Source organism: Bombina bombina, chromosome 3 (genome assembly GCF_027579735.1).
Source record: "Bombina bombina isolate aBomBom1 chromosome 3, aBomBom1.pri, whole genome shotgun sequence".
In the NCBI taxonomy this organism is placed as follows: domain Eukaryota; kingdom Metazoa; phylum Chordata; class Amphibia; order Anura; family Bombinatoridae; genus Bombina; species Bombina bombina.
This window is the reverse complement of record NC_069501.1, coordinates 1,153,149,148-1,153,164,227: the sequence shown is the minus strand read 5'-3', so window position 1 is coordinate 1,153,164,227 and position 15,080 is coordinate 1,153,149,148. Positions and strand designations below refer to the sequence as shown.

General features: G+C 41.1%; 1 protein-coding gene across 2 annotated transcripts in view; it reads right to left on the bottom strand.

Moving 5' to 3' along the window:
* LOC128654564 (protein NPAT) overlaps window positions 1–15,080 on the bottom strand; it is a 118,593-nt gene that overhangs the window by 91,030 nt on the left and 12,483 nt on the right. For both annotated transcript variants that reach the window (XM_053708548.1, XM_053708549.1), the window contains exons 6-11: window positions 8,621–8,848; window positions 8,399–8,483; window positions 6,919–7,030; window positions 6,456–6,547; window positions 5,707–5,785; window positions 4,285–4,384 (exon numbers count right to left, since the gene is read on the bottom strand). In XM_053708548.1, the coding sequence (XP_053564523.1) occupies window positions 4,285–4,384; window positions 5,707–5,785; window positions 6,456–6,547; window positions 6,919–7,030; window positions 8,399–8,483; window positions 8,621–8,848 (696 nt within the window). The remainder of the gene's footprint in view (window positions 1–4,284; window positions 4,385–5,706; window positions 5,786–6,455; window positions 6,548–6,918; window positions 7,031–8,398; window positions 8,484–8,620; window positions 8,849–15,080) is intronic.

The following is a 15,080-nucleotide window of genomic DNA, read 5'->3' as shown; positions in this document are numbered from 1 at the left end:
GACTCTTCCCGAGACCATAGACCCTGAGCTTTCAGGGATTCCCAGACCGCACCCCAGCCCACTAGACTGGCGTCGGTCGTGACAATGACCCACTCCGGCCTGCGGAAGCTCATTCCCTGGGACAGATGGTCCAGGGTCAGCCACCAACGGAGTGAATCTCTGGTCTTTTGATCTACTTGAATCATTGGAGACAAGACTGTATAATCCCCATTCCACTGTTTCAGCATGCACAGTTGTAATGGTCTTAGATGAATTCGTGCAAAAGGAACTATGTCCATTGCTGCAACCATCAACCCTACTACTTCCATGCACTGAGCTATGGAAGGACGAGGAACAGAATGAAGCACTTGACAAGAGCTTAGAAGTTTTGATTTTCTGACCTCTGTCAGAAAAATCCTCATTTCTAAGGAATCTATTATTGTTCCCAAGAAGGGAACTCTTGTTGACGGGGACAGAGAACTCTTTTCTTTGTTCACCTTCCATCCGTGAGATGTGAGAAAGGCTAGAACGATGTCCGTATGAGCCTTTGCCTTTGACAGGGACGACGCTTGTATTAGAATGTCGTCCAAGTAAGGTACTACTGCAATGCCCCTTGGTCTTAGAACCGCTAGAAGGGACCCTAGCACCTTTGTGAAAATCCTTGGAGCAGTGGCTAATCCGAATGGAAGAGCCACAAACTGGTAATGTTTGTCCAGAAAAGCGAACCTTAGGAACTGATGATGTTCCTTGTGGATAGGGATATGTAGGTACGCATCCTTTAGATCCACGGTAGTCATAAATTGACTTTCCTGGATGGTGGGTAGAATCGTTCGAATAGTTTCCATTTTGAACGATGGTACCCTGAGAAATTTGTTTAGGATCTTCAAATCCAAAATTGGTCTGAACGTTCCCTCTTTTTTGGGAACTACGAACAGATTGGAATAAAATCCCATTCCTTGTTCCTTTATTGGAACTGGGTGTATCACTCCCATCTTTAACAGGTCTTCTACACAATGTAAGAATGCCTGTCTCTTTATTTGGTTTGAGGATAAGTGAGACTTGTGGAACCTTCCCCTTGGGGGTAGTTCCTTGAATTCCAGGAGATAACCTTGAGAAACTATTTCTAGCGTCCAAGGATCCTGAACATCTCTTGCCCAAGCCTGAGCAAAGAGAGAGAGTCTGCCCCCCACCAGATCCGGTCCCGGATCGGGGGCTACTCCTTCATGCTGTCTTGTTAGCAGTGGCAGGCTTCTTGGCCTGCTTACCCTTGTTCCAGCCTTGCATTGGTTTCCAGGCTGGTTTGGGTTGTGAGGCATTACCCTCTTGCTTAGAGGATGCAGAATTAGAGGCTGGTCCATTTCTGCGAAAGGGACGAAAATTAGGCTTATTTTTAGCCTTAAAAGACCTATCCTGTGGAAGGGCGTGGCCCTTTCCCCCAGTGATGTCTGAAATAATCTCTTTCAAATCAGGTCCAAATAAAGTTTTACCTTTGAAAGGAATGTTAAGTAATTTTGTCTTGGATGACACATCCGCTGACCAAGACTTTAGCCAAAGCGCTCTGCGCGCCACAATAGCAAACCCTGAATTTTTCGCCGCTAATCTAGCTAATTGCAAAGCGGCATCTAAAATAAAAGAGTTAGCCAATTTAAGTGCGTGAACTCTGTCCATAACCTCCTCATATGGAGTTTCTCTACTGAGCGACTTTTCTAGTTCCTCGAACCAGAACCACGCTGCCGTAGTGACAGGAACAATGCATGAAATTGGTTGTAGAAGGTAGCCTTGCTGTACAAAAATCTTTTTAAGCAAACCTTCCAATTTTTTATCCATAGGATCTTTGAAAGCACAACTATCTTCGATAGGAATAGTAGTGCGTTTGTTTAGAGTAGAAACTGCCCCCTCGACCTTGGGGACTGTCTGCCATAAGTCCTTTCTGGGGTCGACCATAGGAAATAATTTCTTAAATATAGGGGGAGGAACAAAAGGTATGCCGGGGTTTTCCCACTCTTTATTTACTATGTCCGCCACCCGCTTGGGTATAGGAAAAGCTTCGGGGGGCACCGGAACCTCTAGGAACCTGTCCATCTTGCATAATTTCTCTGGAATGACCAAATTGTCACAATCATCCAGAGTAGATAACACCTCCTTAAGCAGTGCGCGGAGAAGTTCTAATTTAAATGTCACAACATCAGGTTCAGCTTGATGAGAAATTTTTCCTGAATCTGAAATTTCTCCCTCAGACAAAACCTCCCTCATGGCCCCTTCAGATTGGTGTGAGGGTATGACAGAACAATTATCATCAGCGTCCTCTTGCTCTTCAGTGTTTAAAACAGAGCAATCGCGCTTTCTCTGATAAGTAGGCATTTTGGATAAAAGATTTGCTATGGAGTTATCCATTACAGCCGTTAATTGTTGCATGGTAATAAGTATTGGCGCACTAGGTGTACTAGGGGCCTCCTGCATGGGCAAAACTGGTGTAGACACAGTAGGAGATGATGTAGTATCATGTTTACTCCCCTCATTTGAGGAATCATCTTGGGCAATATCATTATTTGTGGCAGTACTGTCCTTACTTTGTTTGGACGCTATGGCACAATTATCACATAAATTTAAATGGGGAGACACATTGGCTTTCATACATATAGAACATAGCTTATTTGAAGGTACAGACATGTTAAACAGGCTTAAACTTGTCAACAATGCACAAAAAACGTTTTAAAATAAAACCGTTACTGTCACTTTAAATTTCAAACAGAAAACACTTTATTACTGAATATGTGAAAAAGTATGAAGGAATTGTTCAAAAATTACCAAATTTTCACCACAGTGTCTTAAAGCCTTAAAAGTATTGCACACCATATTTCAGAGCTTTAACCCTTAAAATAACGGAACCGGAGACGTTTTTCAATTTAACCCCTATACAGTCCCAGATACAGTCTTTGCTAAGACCCAACCAAGCCCTGAGGGGAATACGATACCAAATGATGCCTTCTAAAAGCTTTTTCAGAGATTCTTAGATCCTCACACATGCAACTGCATGCCCTGCTCTCAAAAAACAACTGCGCATTAATGGCGCGAAAATGAGGCTCAGTCTATGACTAGAAAGGCCCCCTGACTGAAAAAGGTGTCCAATAAAGTGCCTGCCGTTTTATAAACGTTCCCCAAGATTATAAATGTCAATTGTTAGCCTAAATTTGAATAATATGCACAAATAAAGCAATCGATTTAGCCCATAAAAATGTCTACCAAAAAACTCTTAACCATCTCCGTGGAGAGGTTGCCTGTGCAACGGCAAAGAGAATGACTGGGGTGGGCGGAGCCTAGGAGGGATCATGTGACCAGCTTTGCTGGGACTCTTTGCCATTTCCTGTTGGGGAAGAGAATATCCCACAAGTAAGGATGACGCCGTGGACCGGACACACCAATGTTGGAGAAATTCACAGATATTACTCCCCTACACTTAAAATGTAATAAAACAATTTGTTAACACTGACTATTATGGTCTTCTTTTCCTCTAATTTGCCTGTGGTTTTTTCCCTCTACCCACCATAGAGGAAAGCAGAATGTCATTTTTGCACTACAATATTTTTTTAAGTTGTAGTATGAACAAGCTTTTGTTTATATAAGAATACTTCAGTGACTCTCATGCTGTTACAGCTGTGCATAAGCTCATACACATATGGCATCTGACTGGCCACTGCAAAAAGAGAACATGGAAACCTATTTAAGAGGATTTTCAAGAGGTGCATCTCTGGAGTGCAAAATTGAAAACAGCCTAATGAGTGTATATAGCATTTATTGGCAGTTTTAGACATAAATAATTTAATAGAATACGGTGTACTTTGCACAGAATTTTGAATAGGCTTTGATGAAATTTCAGGATTTGCCATTCATTTGCTAAGCGAATGCCGAATATGGCCACAGGCAGCAGCATTTGGCTTGTTTTAGAGCTGGATAAATCATTGTGAAAGAGCAACAAACACATCTGGACAAATACAGATTTTTGTGTGTTGCACTCACACACTGATATGTCTGATGCTGAAAGAAGCTAAATGCTGCTGCCCATATTCGTCATTTGCTTAGTAAACAAATGCCAAGCCATGACATTTCGGCCATGCCTAATTTTAAAGCTCTTCTTTTATAAAGACAGCCTATAAGCTCATGTCATATTTATAAAATCACATACACTGTTGTTATGAAACTACATTTCTAAGGAATATATTAATCTACAGTATAAAACAATTTAAACAAAATTATTTTTTTTCTTTATATTTTCAAATGCTGAGGAAAAATTTACCAAATATTTACCAAAAGCAAAAAGATCATAAAGCTCCTGGAAATCTGGGTCCAGCTCGGTCTGCTCCAGGATTTCATGGATAGCGTCTTCTGACATGTGCATCTCGCCTCCCTGTTTAGAAACAGCACAATGAAACTAACACATGCTGTGGAACGTCAGTTTAAAGGGACAGGAAAGAAACTTAAAAGGAACATTAAAGTCAACATGAAAAACTTCCATGATTCAGATAGAACATGCAATTTTAAACAACTTTTCAATTCTATTATTATCGATGTTACTTTGCTCTCTTGGTGTCCTTTGTTGAAACACATACCTTGGTAGGAATAAAAGCTGAGATGTTCTACAGGGAGATATGCTGATTTTAAAAGGTTACCATCAGTCTACCCCATAGTATTTGTAATTAGCCACTGTATTTAACTTATATTAGCTTCAAATGCACATTTTAGTGCATGCCTATTCCGTAAATTCATTTTTTTTATTATTAAAGCGAAAGTCAATCCTAGCATTTGTGAAACACTAGGATTGACCATTGAAACAAATAAAGGGGACTTTCATTCATGAAGTATAAAATACTTCATACAGAAAGCTCATTTATTTGTTTCAAGCGTTCTCTGCACTGAGCTGCTCTTGCAGCCCAACACAGAACGCTGTTTTGCTAAGAGGTGACATTTCCACCTCTTAGCAAACCGCGTGCAGGAAATCTGACGCCACTGGGTGACAAGCCGTATTTCACAAAACACTAGGATTGACTTTCACTTTAACTATATAGGGGCAAGTCTAACAAAATAAACCTCATACAGAGGGCTCTGTTCCAATCAGTAGACACTAAATTGTGTATACAACAGAGCAATGTGCTCACATAGTAAGCAGATAGGAACATTCGTTGGGTGGGGAAGTTTACAAGAAAACTGAAACAGACAGAACAATGACCCACTCAGAGTTTAGGCATTATATCATAATGTAGGTGTGACTTCTTTACACAAAGAACACCCCACAGCAAAGACAACAGCTCTTGAGCTAAAGTTTGCGCCTCTGAAATTCTATGAGGGACCATGCAGGACTGATGAGACTTGTTAGGTAATCTCGCTAGATCAGAGAGCTTTAGAAAATTAGGGTTCGATGATCTAAAGCTCCACTCAGGTGAAATTATCAGTCTTGTCAATAGTGCAAGGTACCTCAAAGAATTTTAGGACAAAATGTTTTGCTTGAGAGCCGTTTATCTAAATATGCATGGGTATGGATGTGAAGGAGACATAGAAATTGCATTATAATGCTCAAAAAAAGCCCCAAAATATATTGTGTGATTTTCCTCCAAGCTTGCAAGTGCTTGCTCGTCAGGCCCTTAAGCTCTGAATTTCTTAGTTTGCAGGTAAGTCATAACAGCTAGAAAGGCCAATGAATGATTAGAAGCTAATTTCTCTAAGCGTCTTTACCTGAAGGCCAAGGATTTCATCGATTGAAGCTTCAACATTCTCACTATCAGTTGGTTTGGACGTATGGGCCGCACAATCACTGAAAAGAAAGATTTTACATTTAAAATGAAAACAAAAATGCAGTAAGACTACACAACATATTTTATAAAAGCAACAGAAAGCTGATGTCTACTGAAGCTAAACAATAAAATGCATTTAAAATGGTGGTCTTTTTATGTGCAGTTTCTGAGGCACCAGCTACTGCTAAGCATCTGCAAGAGTTCATAGTATATACATGTATGAGTCTGATTGGCTGATGGTTGTCACATGTATCAGCCAGAGACGCATACATGTATATACTATGAACTCTTGCAGGTAGGTAAATTAAAGGAAACAGAAATTTATGAGAAAAAAAAAAAATCTACTTCTAATTTGCAATTCAAAGTATTATATTGTTTTATTACGCGTTTGTTAAACATGCAATCACTACTGTATTTAATGGTCCTTTAAAGGGACATTAAATACTTATAATCAAAACGGAATTCCTCATAAAAGTCTTGTAATAACTTCCCATTAACACGGGCTTCTATATCCAGCAGGTTAAATAACCAACTAGGCACAAGGCAGAAGTCCGTGAGAGACTGACTACCAACAGCAAAAGTGGAACTGTAGCATACAAAGAAATCAAACGAAAAACATTACTACAGAATTGTTAGTGCAGCAACCAAAAACTAAATATCTTTTAGCTTCCAAAACCAACACCCAATTACCTTCCAAGGATTTTATTAATGTTCTCTGCCAATTTCTCTTGCAAACTCTTGTTGCTTAAAATCTTCTCTCTAGCATTTTCTATCACCATTTGCTGAAAGTTTAGGATAAAGAGTAAGTACACATGAAAACGCTCTACAAACAAGTATGCATGAACATATGATTTATACACTGATCTTTTCTATTACCTCTCCTGATTATCTTAGAAAAGTATATGAATACCTTTATTACATTCTCACATATGTATTTTGAATCTTATTTAGTTAAGACACCGAATGCTTTTCTTAAATTTACATCTTTATGGTACTATATATGTAAACCGACTTACAATTTCTACTCTCTGCTTAATTTTAGCTATGATTAGCAAATGATCATTTAAAATATTAAATTTGATAAGTTTGTTAAAATAAGCTAATATTAATCATAAAGACAGTGTCAATAAAGAACTACATTTTACCAACTTACAGGGAAGTTCTCAGCTATGAGCTCTTGCAGAGAGTCATTCTCTTGCCCCGAATCTTCTAATGATACAGCATTTGAGCTTGGCACAGCTGCACGCCGCCTCCTGTGAGAGTCACTACAATGAAAGTGTATATATTATAAAGCAACCATTTGGCAAACAGACACTAACTCAATTTTCTAAAACATACTAAATACATACATCACCAGTTTAGAGAGCACATTAAAATGAATTTTCTATGTATGTGAGGGTAGAGGATATCAGTGCCGTTTAACAAACTGACTGCTAGAGACAATCAACACAATTAGCCTTATTTGGCATCCAAGGGATTAAACTGTTAAAAAGTTAACTCTATAATAAAGATCTTATTTGACTTTTTTCCCCACCACTCACTTCTTTTTCTAGACCTACTGGTTGCATTGACACACCAGATCATTCTCTTTTTACAAATTCACTATTCTTTGGCTCGAGAGAGAGCCATGTCCTTGTTCACTTCCTATGTCTCCAATGGCCTCTCTTATGTTCCTGTGCTTCTCTTAGTAGAATACCACAAGACTCTATACTGGGCCCCTTGCTTCACTCAATATATACATTCTCTCTCAAGAAATGCATATCTTCCTTTAGGTTCTAGTACCGCCGGTGTGCTCAAACAGATCACCGGAAGTTTAAATGCAATCTCTTCCTGGATGTCCGATCACTACTTCCAATGTCTGAGTGCTAAAGGTATTATAGCTCTTACCCTTTTCAGCTTCACAAAGACAATTTTCTATAGATCTTTTTGTACCATACTTTTAAAGCATTGACTTGGTCAGCAGCAATCTGCAGGTCAGAGTGGTACTTTATGTGTTTACGGGGGTTAATAACATAGCATTACATGGCCTGAAGTTTTAAAATAAAAAAAAGCACTCCAAAAAGTAAAAGAATTAGAATTTTCAGTCTATATCATGTAATGCCAACGTAAACCTTTTACACCTTTCTAGTGACATGTAGAAACATGTTTATTGTGGTGAGATTTGATTGGAGAGTTCTCACACAGTCCTAATAAGGTGATAAGTTGTAATTGTAGGACATAAATTACATCCAATTTGTTAGAGCGTACAAATTTCTGCAATACTCACAAAGAAGCCAAACACAGATAATGTCCTGTTCTGGAGTGGCAGAGAACTGCTGGTACTGAAGAGGAAACCACTGGTAAGCCAAACGGTAGTAGCAATCACTGGCTGTGTTTAGTTTGGGAGCTGCAGTTGTTGCAGCTCCATATTGGGTCTTTACCTATGTCTTTAACCCATTTATGAATGTTAAAGAGAGAGTTTTGAGTTAAGTAGTGGACCAATGAAGTGCTTTCGAATTAAAGCATGTAAATTTGGCCATACAATGTTTAATATTTCAGAAAACCCAGTGTTTTTAAGAAACATTTATATGGGTTTTTCTGTGTGCTACCAGAAGAATAGTTTATGGCAATTGAAGGAAAAAATAACTACTCACTTTTTTCGTCTCATGGGAGAGGAGTGTACAGAAGGCAGTTTTTTCTCAGGAGGTCCAAGTGAAATAATTTGTAATGTATCCCCATCTAGAGAAAAAAAAAAAAGTGATAGAAATACCAGTACATTACTTGCTTAAAGTGTGGAAGACAGCCTTATAAAAGGAGAAATTATTCGATAGAAACACAGATATTCATTGCTATTGTGTAAAAAGCCTAATACTTACTGCTGTCAAGAGAGCTGTTTCCTTGAATTGAGGACTGGCTGAGAAACAAAGGATTAGCTACAACCTTTGAGATAGTTTGAGTTGTAAGTGGTCGCAATACGATTTGTGTTGAAGTTATTGGAGTAGAGGTTTGTTGTCCAACACGTAATGCATTTGACCCAGGTGAAGCCAAAGGTGATAAAGCCAATCTTTGTTCTCTAATTTTTTCTATTCCATTTCTTGTGCGAGCTAGAAAAAATAAATCCAAAAAAATAATCACTGTAAGTTAGAAAAAGACAAAATGAACCCCCCCTCCACCAATACAAAAACAGCTCCGTAGGCTTGAAAGTGAGGAGTTTTGGTAGCGGAAATTGTAAGACCTTGCAGAGGATACATTTGTGCATATCGTTTTAAGGATACTAGATCAGGGGTCGACAAATCTGTTTAAAATTTAGGAGCCAGTAAGAATATTTAGGAGCCGGACACATTTTTAGGAACCAGACAGTGGTATTTGTGAATAGATCTATGGAGAATAACCCAAAAAGTTAGGAGCCAGGGGTACCTGGCTGCTGGTTTGTCGAACCCTGTACTAGATATTGTGAAAAAAACAAAAAATTTATGCTTACATGATAAATTTCTTTCCGGACATGGAGAGACCACAACGTCATTCCAATTACTAGTGGGATATTCAACTCCTGGCCAGCAGGAGGAGGCAAAGAACCCATAATCCCCAGTCATTCAGCCGAAGAAAAATGGAAAGAAGAAGAAACACAATGCTGAAAAGATGCCTGATGTTTACTCAAAAAAACTGCCGAATTATAATGAAAGCGGGTGGGGTCATGGACTCTCTATGTCCGGAAATAAATAAATTTATCAGGTAAGCATACATTTTGTTTTCTTTCCTATGACATGGAGAGTCCACAACGTCATTCCAATTACTAGTGGGAACCAATACCCAAGCTAGAGGACACAGAATGAACAGGGAGGGAGAAAAAGGCAGGAAGACCTAAACAGAATGCACCACCGCTTTAAGAACCTTTGTCCCAAAAGAAGCCTCGGCCGAGGCAAAAAGTACCAAAATTTTAGAATTTGGAAAAAGTATGCAGAGAGGACCACGTTGCCACCTTGCAAACCTGTTCCAGAGAAGCTTAATTTTTGAAAGCCCAAGAAGAGGAGACAGCCCTAATGAAATGAGCCATAAGTCTCTCAGGAGGCTGCTGTCCAGCAGTCTCATAAGCCAAATGAACCAAATTTTTCAACCAGAGAGACAGAGTAGTAGAAGTGGCCTTCTGACCCTTAAGCTTTCCAGAGAAAAAAGGGCAGAAGATTGCCGAAAATCTTTAGTAGCTTGCAAGTAAAATTTTAGAGCCTGCACAACATCCATGTTATGCAAAACACGTTCCTTTTGAGAAGAAGGATTAGGACAAAACAAGAAGGAACAACAATTTCCTGATTAATGTTTTGATCCGACACCACCTTAGTGAGAAACCCCAATTTAGTACGAAGGACCGCCTTATCAGAATTAAAAATAAGGTAGGGAGAAATCCCACTGCATAACAGAAAGCTCAGACACTCTGCAAGTGGAAGAAATAGCAACAAGAAATAAAACCTTCCAGGATAACAATTTTATATCAACCACGTGCATCGGCTCAAACGGAGCATGCTGCAAAATTTGAACTAAATTAACCCTTTCCGGACCTATGACGGAATATATCCAACCAAGTGTTTTACCACTTGCGCTCCAATGTCGGATATATTCCGACATGTTCCCTCTAGGGTACCGAAGTTCCCAGCGACAGGTAGAGCTAAACCAGCGGCTCCAGTGAGAATCCTACACCAGGTAGGGTCGAAAAGGGGGCAAGCTCCGGGTCCTTACCTGCCCGCTTGGTTCCCCCAATTAGGCGGACTCAATGAGGTGATCTCTTGTCCACATGCGCTCCTACGGAGTCTGCTGCGGCGGGACAAGTGCTGGCCTGGGTTGTACATGCAACTTGGTGTGTTCCGCTTGCCCCCCCGACTTCCTGCAGCGGTTCTGGTGCCTGCGGGCATCCATATATTACCAGTGATTGGTGCACAGCGCCACAGCTAGGCTAAATGTGGCGCTGTGCACTGATATGGAACTGCTGCAGGAGGCCCGGGGGGCAAGCGGAAAAACCCAAGTTGCATGTACACTTGAGCTAGGAGGGTTAGGGTAGTCAGGGCCAGGCAGATGGTATTAAAATAAAGACCTGCTAACCAGGGCCTGTACGAAGGCCTGAACATCTGGTAAGTCTGCCAGACGTTTGTGTAAAAGGATAGATAAAGCAGACATCTGACCCTTTAGGGTACTGGCCAACAAACACTTCTCCAGGCCATCCTGAAGAAAAGACCAAATCTGGGGAATCCTTAACCGTCTCAGGAAAACCGATTAGATTTGCACCAATAAAAGATGTTTATGCCATATCTTATGGTAAATCTTACGAGTAAAAGGTTTCCTAGCCTGAATCATAGTTTCAATGACTGCTTCAGAAAAACCACGTCTAGACAGAATTAGGCGTTAAATCTCTAAGCAGTGAGCTTTAGAGAATCTAGGTTTGGATGGAGGAAAGTACCTTGAAGTAGAAGGTCCTTCCTCTGAGGTAACCTCCAAGGAGGTAGAGACGACATCCTTACTAGATCCGCGAACCAGATCCTGCGAGGCCATGCAGGAGCTATTAGGTGCACTCTCCTGCTTGACACGAGCTATGACTTGTGAAAGGAGAGCAAACGGAGGAAACAGATATGCCAGAGAAAACCTTCAAGGTACCTCTAGAGCATATATCAGAACGGCCGGAGGATCTCTTGACCTTGAGCCATACTCTGGAACCTTGGCGTTTTGGCGGGACGCCATCAGATCTAACTCTGGAACCCCCCACTGGAGGGCTATCTGAGAGAACACTTCCTGGGATGAAAGGATTGTCTGCTCAGAAAATCCGCCTCCCAGTTGTCCACTCCTGTAATGTGGATGGCAGATAGGAGACAAACGTGGGCTTCCGCCCACTGCAGAATGCAAGTCACCTCCTTCATGGCTAAGGAACTCCGCGTCCCTCCCTGGTGGTTGATGTAAGCCACTGAAGTGATGTTCTCCGACTGGAATCAGATCAATCAGACTAACGACAGTTGGGGCCACGCTTATAGGGCATTGAAGATAGCTCTCAACTCCAAGATGTTTATGGGAAGAGAGGAATCTTCCCGACACAACAGGCCCTGAGCTTTTAAAAGACCACAAACAGCACCCCAGCCTGACAGGCTGGAGTCTGTAGTCACAATTTCCCAGGAAGGTCTTAGGAAGAAAGCACCCCGAGACAGATGTTCCTGTGACACCCACCACTAGTTAGAGTCTCTTGTTAGAGGGTCCAGATTTATCCTCTGTGATAAATCCGAATGGTCTCCGTTCCATTGACGGAGCATACAAAGTTGCAGCGGAAAGATGTCCATGGATGCCACCATCAGACCAATCACAGCCTGGCAAGAGACAGGAAGCAAGTATTTAGTCTTTTCTGACCTCTGTCAGGAAAATTTTTATCGACAGGGAATCTATTATAGTCCATATAACACACACCTTGGTAGAAGAAACTAGAGAACTCTTTTCCAAATTCACCTTCCACCCATGGGAAAGTAGAAAAGACAAAAAGCATCTCTGTATGAGATTGGGCTAGTTGAAAAGATGACGCCTGCACTAACAGCAATTCCCTGTGATCTGATCACTGTCAAAAGCGCCCCCAGAACCTTTGTGAATATTCTGGGGGCCGTGGCCAGGCCGAATGGAAGAGCAACAAATTTGAAGTGCTTGTCCAGAAAGGCAAATCTCAGATACTGATGGTGTTCCCTGTGAATGGGAACATTAAGGTATGCGTCCTTAAGCTCTATGGTCGTCATAAACCGACCATCCTGTACCAAAGGAAGAATGGAATGAATAGTTTCCATCTTGAAGGACGGAGCCCTGAGGAATTTGTTGAGACACTTGAGGTCTAGAATGGGATGAAAAGTTCCCTCCTTTTTAGGGACCACAAAGAGATTTGAATAAAATCCTAGACCCTGTTCTCTTAAGGGGATTGGAACAATAACTCCCAGGGAGTATAGGTCCTTTACACAGCTTAAGGCGGCTTCCTTCTTTATGTGGTTTGAGGATAGTCTGAATCCCATTCTGTAGCCCTGGGATACTATGTCCACTGCCCAAGGATCTGGGACATTGTGTATCCAGGCTTGACGAAAAAGAGAAAGCCTGCCCCCCACCTGATCCACACTGGAATCAGGGGCGGAACCTTCATGCTGATTTAGAGTCAGCAGAAGGTTTTTGTTCTGATGAGGATGAAAACTTTTGTCCCTTAAAGTTACGAAAGGAACGAAAATTAGAAGTCTGGCAACCTCTAGGTCTAGTCTTCTTGTCCTGAAGTAGGAAAGATCCCTTTCCACCCGTAATCTCTGAAATAATCTCTGCCAGACCAGGTCCGAACAGAGTCTTTCCGTTATAGAGGTAAAGCAAAAAGCTTGGCCTTAAAAGAGACGTTGGCTGACCAGGATTTTAACCACAGAGCTCTGTGTGCTACAACAGTGAAACTAGACATCTTAGCTCCCAGACTAATTATCTGCATGTTGGCATTGCAGATAAAAGTTATTGGTCAATTTAAGAGCCTTGATCCTATCCTGGATCTCCTCTACCGTAGTTTCCTCAGTACTAAGGTCCGACAAGGCATCCCACCAATAGGATGCAGCACCCACCACCATGGCAATACTCGCTGCAGGTTGCCACTGTAATCCTTTATGGCTGTACATCTTTTTTAAGTAAGCTTCTAATCCATTGGATCCTTAAAAAAGAGCAACTATCCTCTAAAGGAATAGTAATTCTCTTGGCAAGAGTAGAAATAGCTCCTTCAACTTTAGGAACCATTTGCCATGAGTAGCGAATAGAGTCGGCAACAGGAAACATCTTAAAAACAGGGGAAGGGGAACCATTCCTGAGCAATATATTCAGACATCTTCCGTGGAACAGGAAAAACCTCCTCAGAAGATGGAGAATCATAAACTCCAATTTAGAAGACTTTGTGGGGTTGACAGCAACTGAAGGCTCAGTCATCTAAAGTAGCTAGAACCTCCATTAGTAGTAACCGGAGATGTTCAAGCTTAAATCTAAAATTGACCTCTTCAGGTTCTGTAGATTTATCTGCTAGAGTGTCAGAGTTCGAGATCTCACCTTCAGAAGCTACTGAAGTATTCCCCTCGTCAGACTTCTGAGAAAGATTGGCTAACGCAGTCCTAGAGTCAGAAGCCTTAGTATTTTACGCTTCCCTGATTAAGGGAAAGCCGACAAAGCCACAGTTACTGCAGAAAAAATCTGTGTGGCAAAATCCCCAGGTAAATAAACATCCCCAGGTGGATGAGAGGACAAGGAAGGCACAGTATGAGAAACCATTAAAGCTTGTGATGTTTGAGGAGAAAGCGGAGGCATGTCACACACAGCATCATCGTGAGAGACATTAGGCTCAGAACGGAGTAATTTGTCCATAAATTTTAAAGTCTTTTTTGTTCCTCCTGCTTAGAGTCTTTTCTAAGCAGGAGGAACAAAACTGCATTGGTAAGACAATTTGAGCCTCTAATCATAGTTGGCATTTATCCACAGGCATGGACTGCTCTAATTCTGGGTCCAGAACCCCAAGCAAATTAAAAATATAAGGATATTAAAAATAAAAAAAAACACTTATACTTTGAGTTGTATAACAGGTCCAAAATAGTAGTAAAGTCGGAAACACTCTAGTTTCCATAGAAATATCGCCTAACCTCCTACAGGACAAATTGAATGCCCACTAGCAGTTGGGAGCGATATTCACCAGATGCAGTCTCTTCAAACCTGCAAGCTGACACAAACCCGCTACGAAGATTTCCTAAGCTTCGTTCCGAAGTGCCACGTGAGCGGGTCTGAATTACCTGCGCCATCAAATAAAGTGTGCGAACATAAGGAAACCGCTAAGAGTAACAGCGGTCCCTTATACCTGGCTCCTGAAAGCCGATATTTCAACGGTCCTCTGCACTCCTCAGTCATCTATAAACCGTTAGGAGAAGTCTATTAAATGTTGCCTATTAACCTCTATCAGGCACAAGTTAAAATAAACAGACCAATGAGTATAAAATAAAGGAAATCCCTTTCCTCTGAAGCCCTAGCCCAGTCTCTCTCTCTCATACGGTTTCCCACATAAACACTTATCAATGACTGCTTTATCCCATAAAAAATGCAAACACATCTGTCCATTATTAATCCTTAACATGAAAGGATTACTATGTCCCCACTTTTAAGGATCTACATGAGGATAAACATCTTAAGTGCGCTGTCATCGAGTACCTAGAAGGCAAAAGGCACTTACCTTATTCTGTAGGACAGATGCTGCTCTTTAGGTGTGGCAGGTACTTTACTCCCTGACATGGACCTGTAGGAAAATAAAGAACAGAGTAACCAACTCTGGCTTAT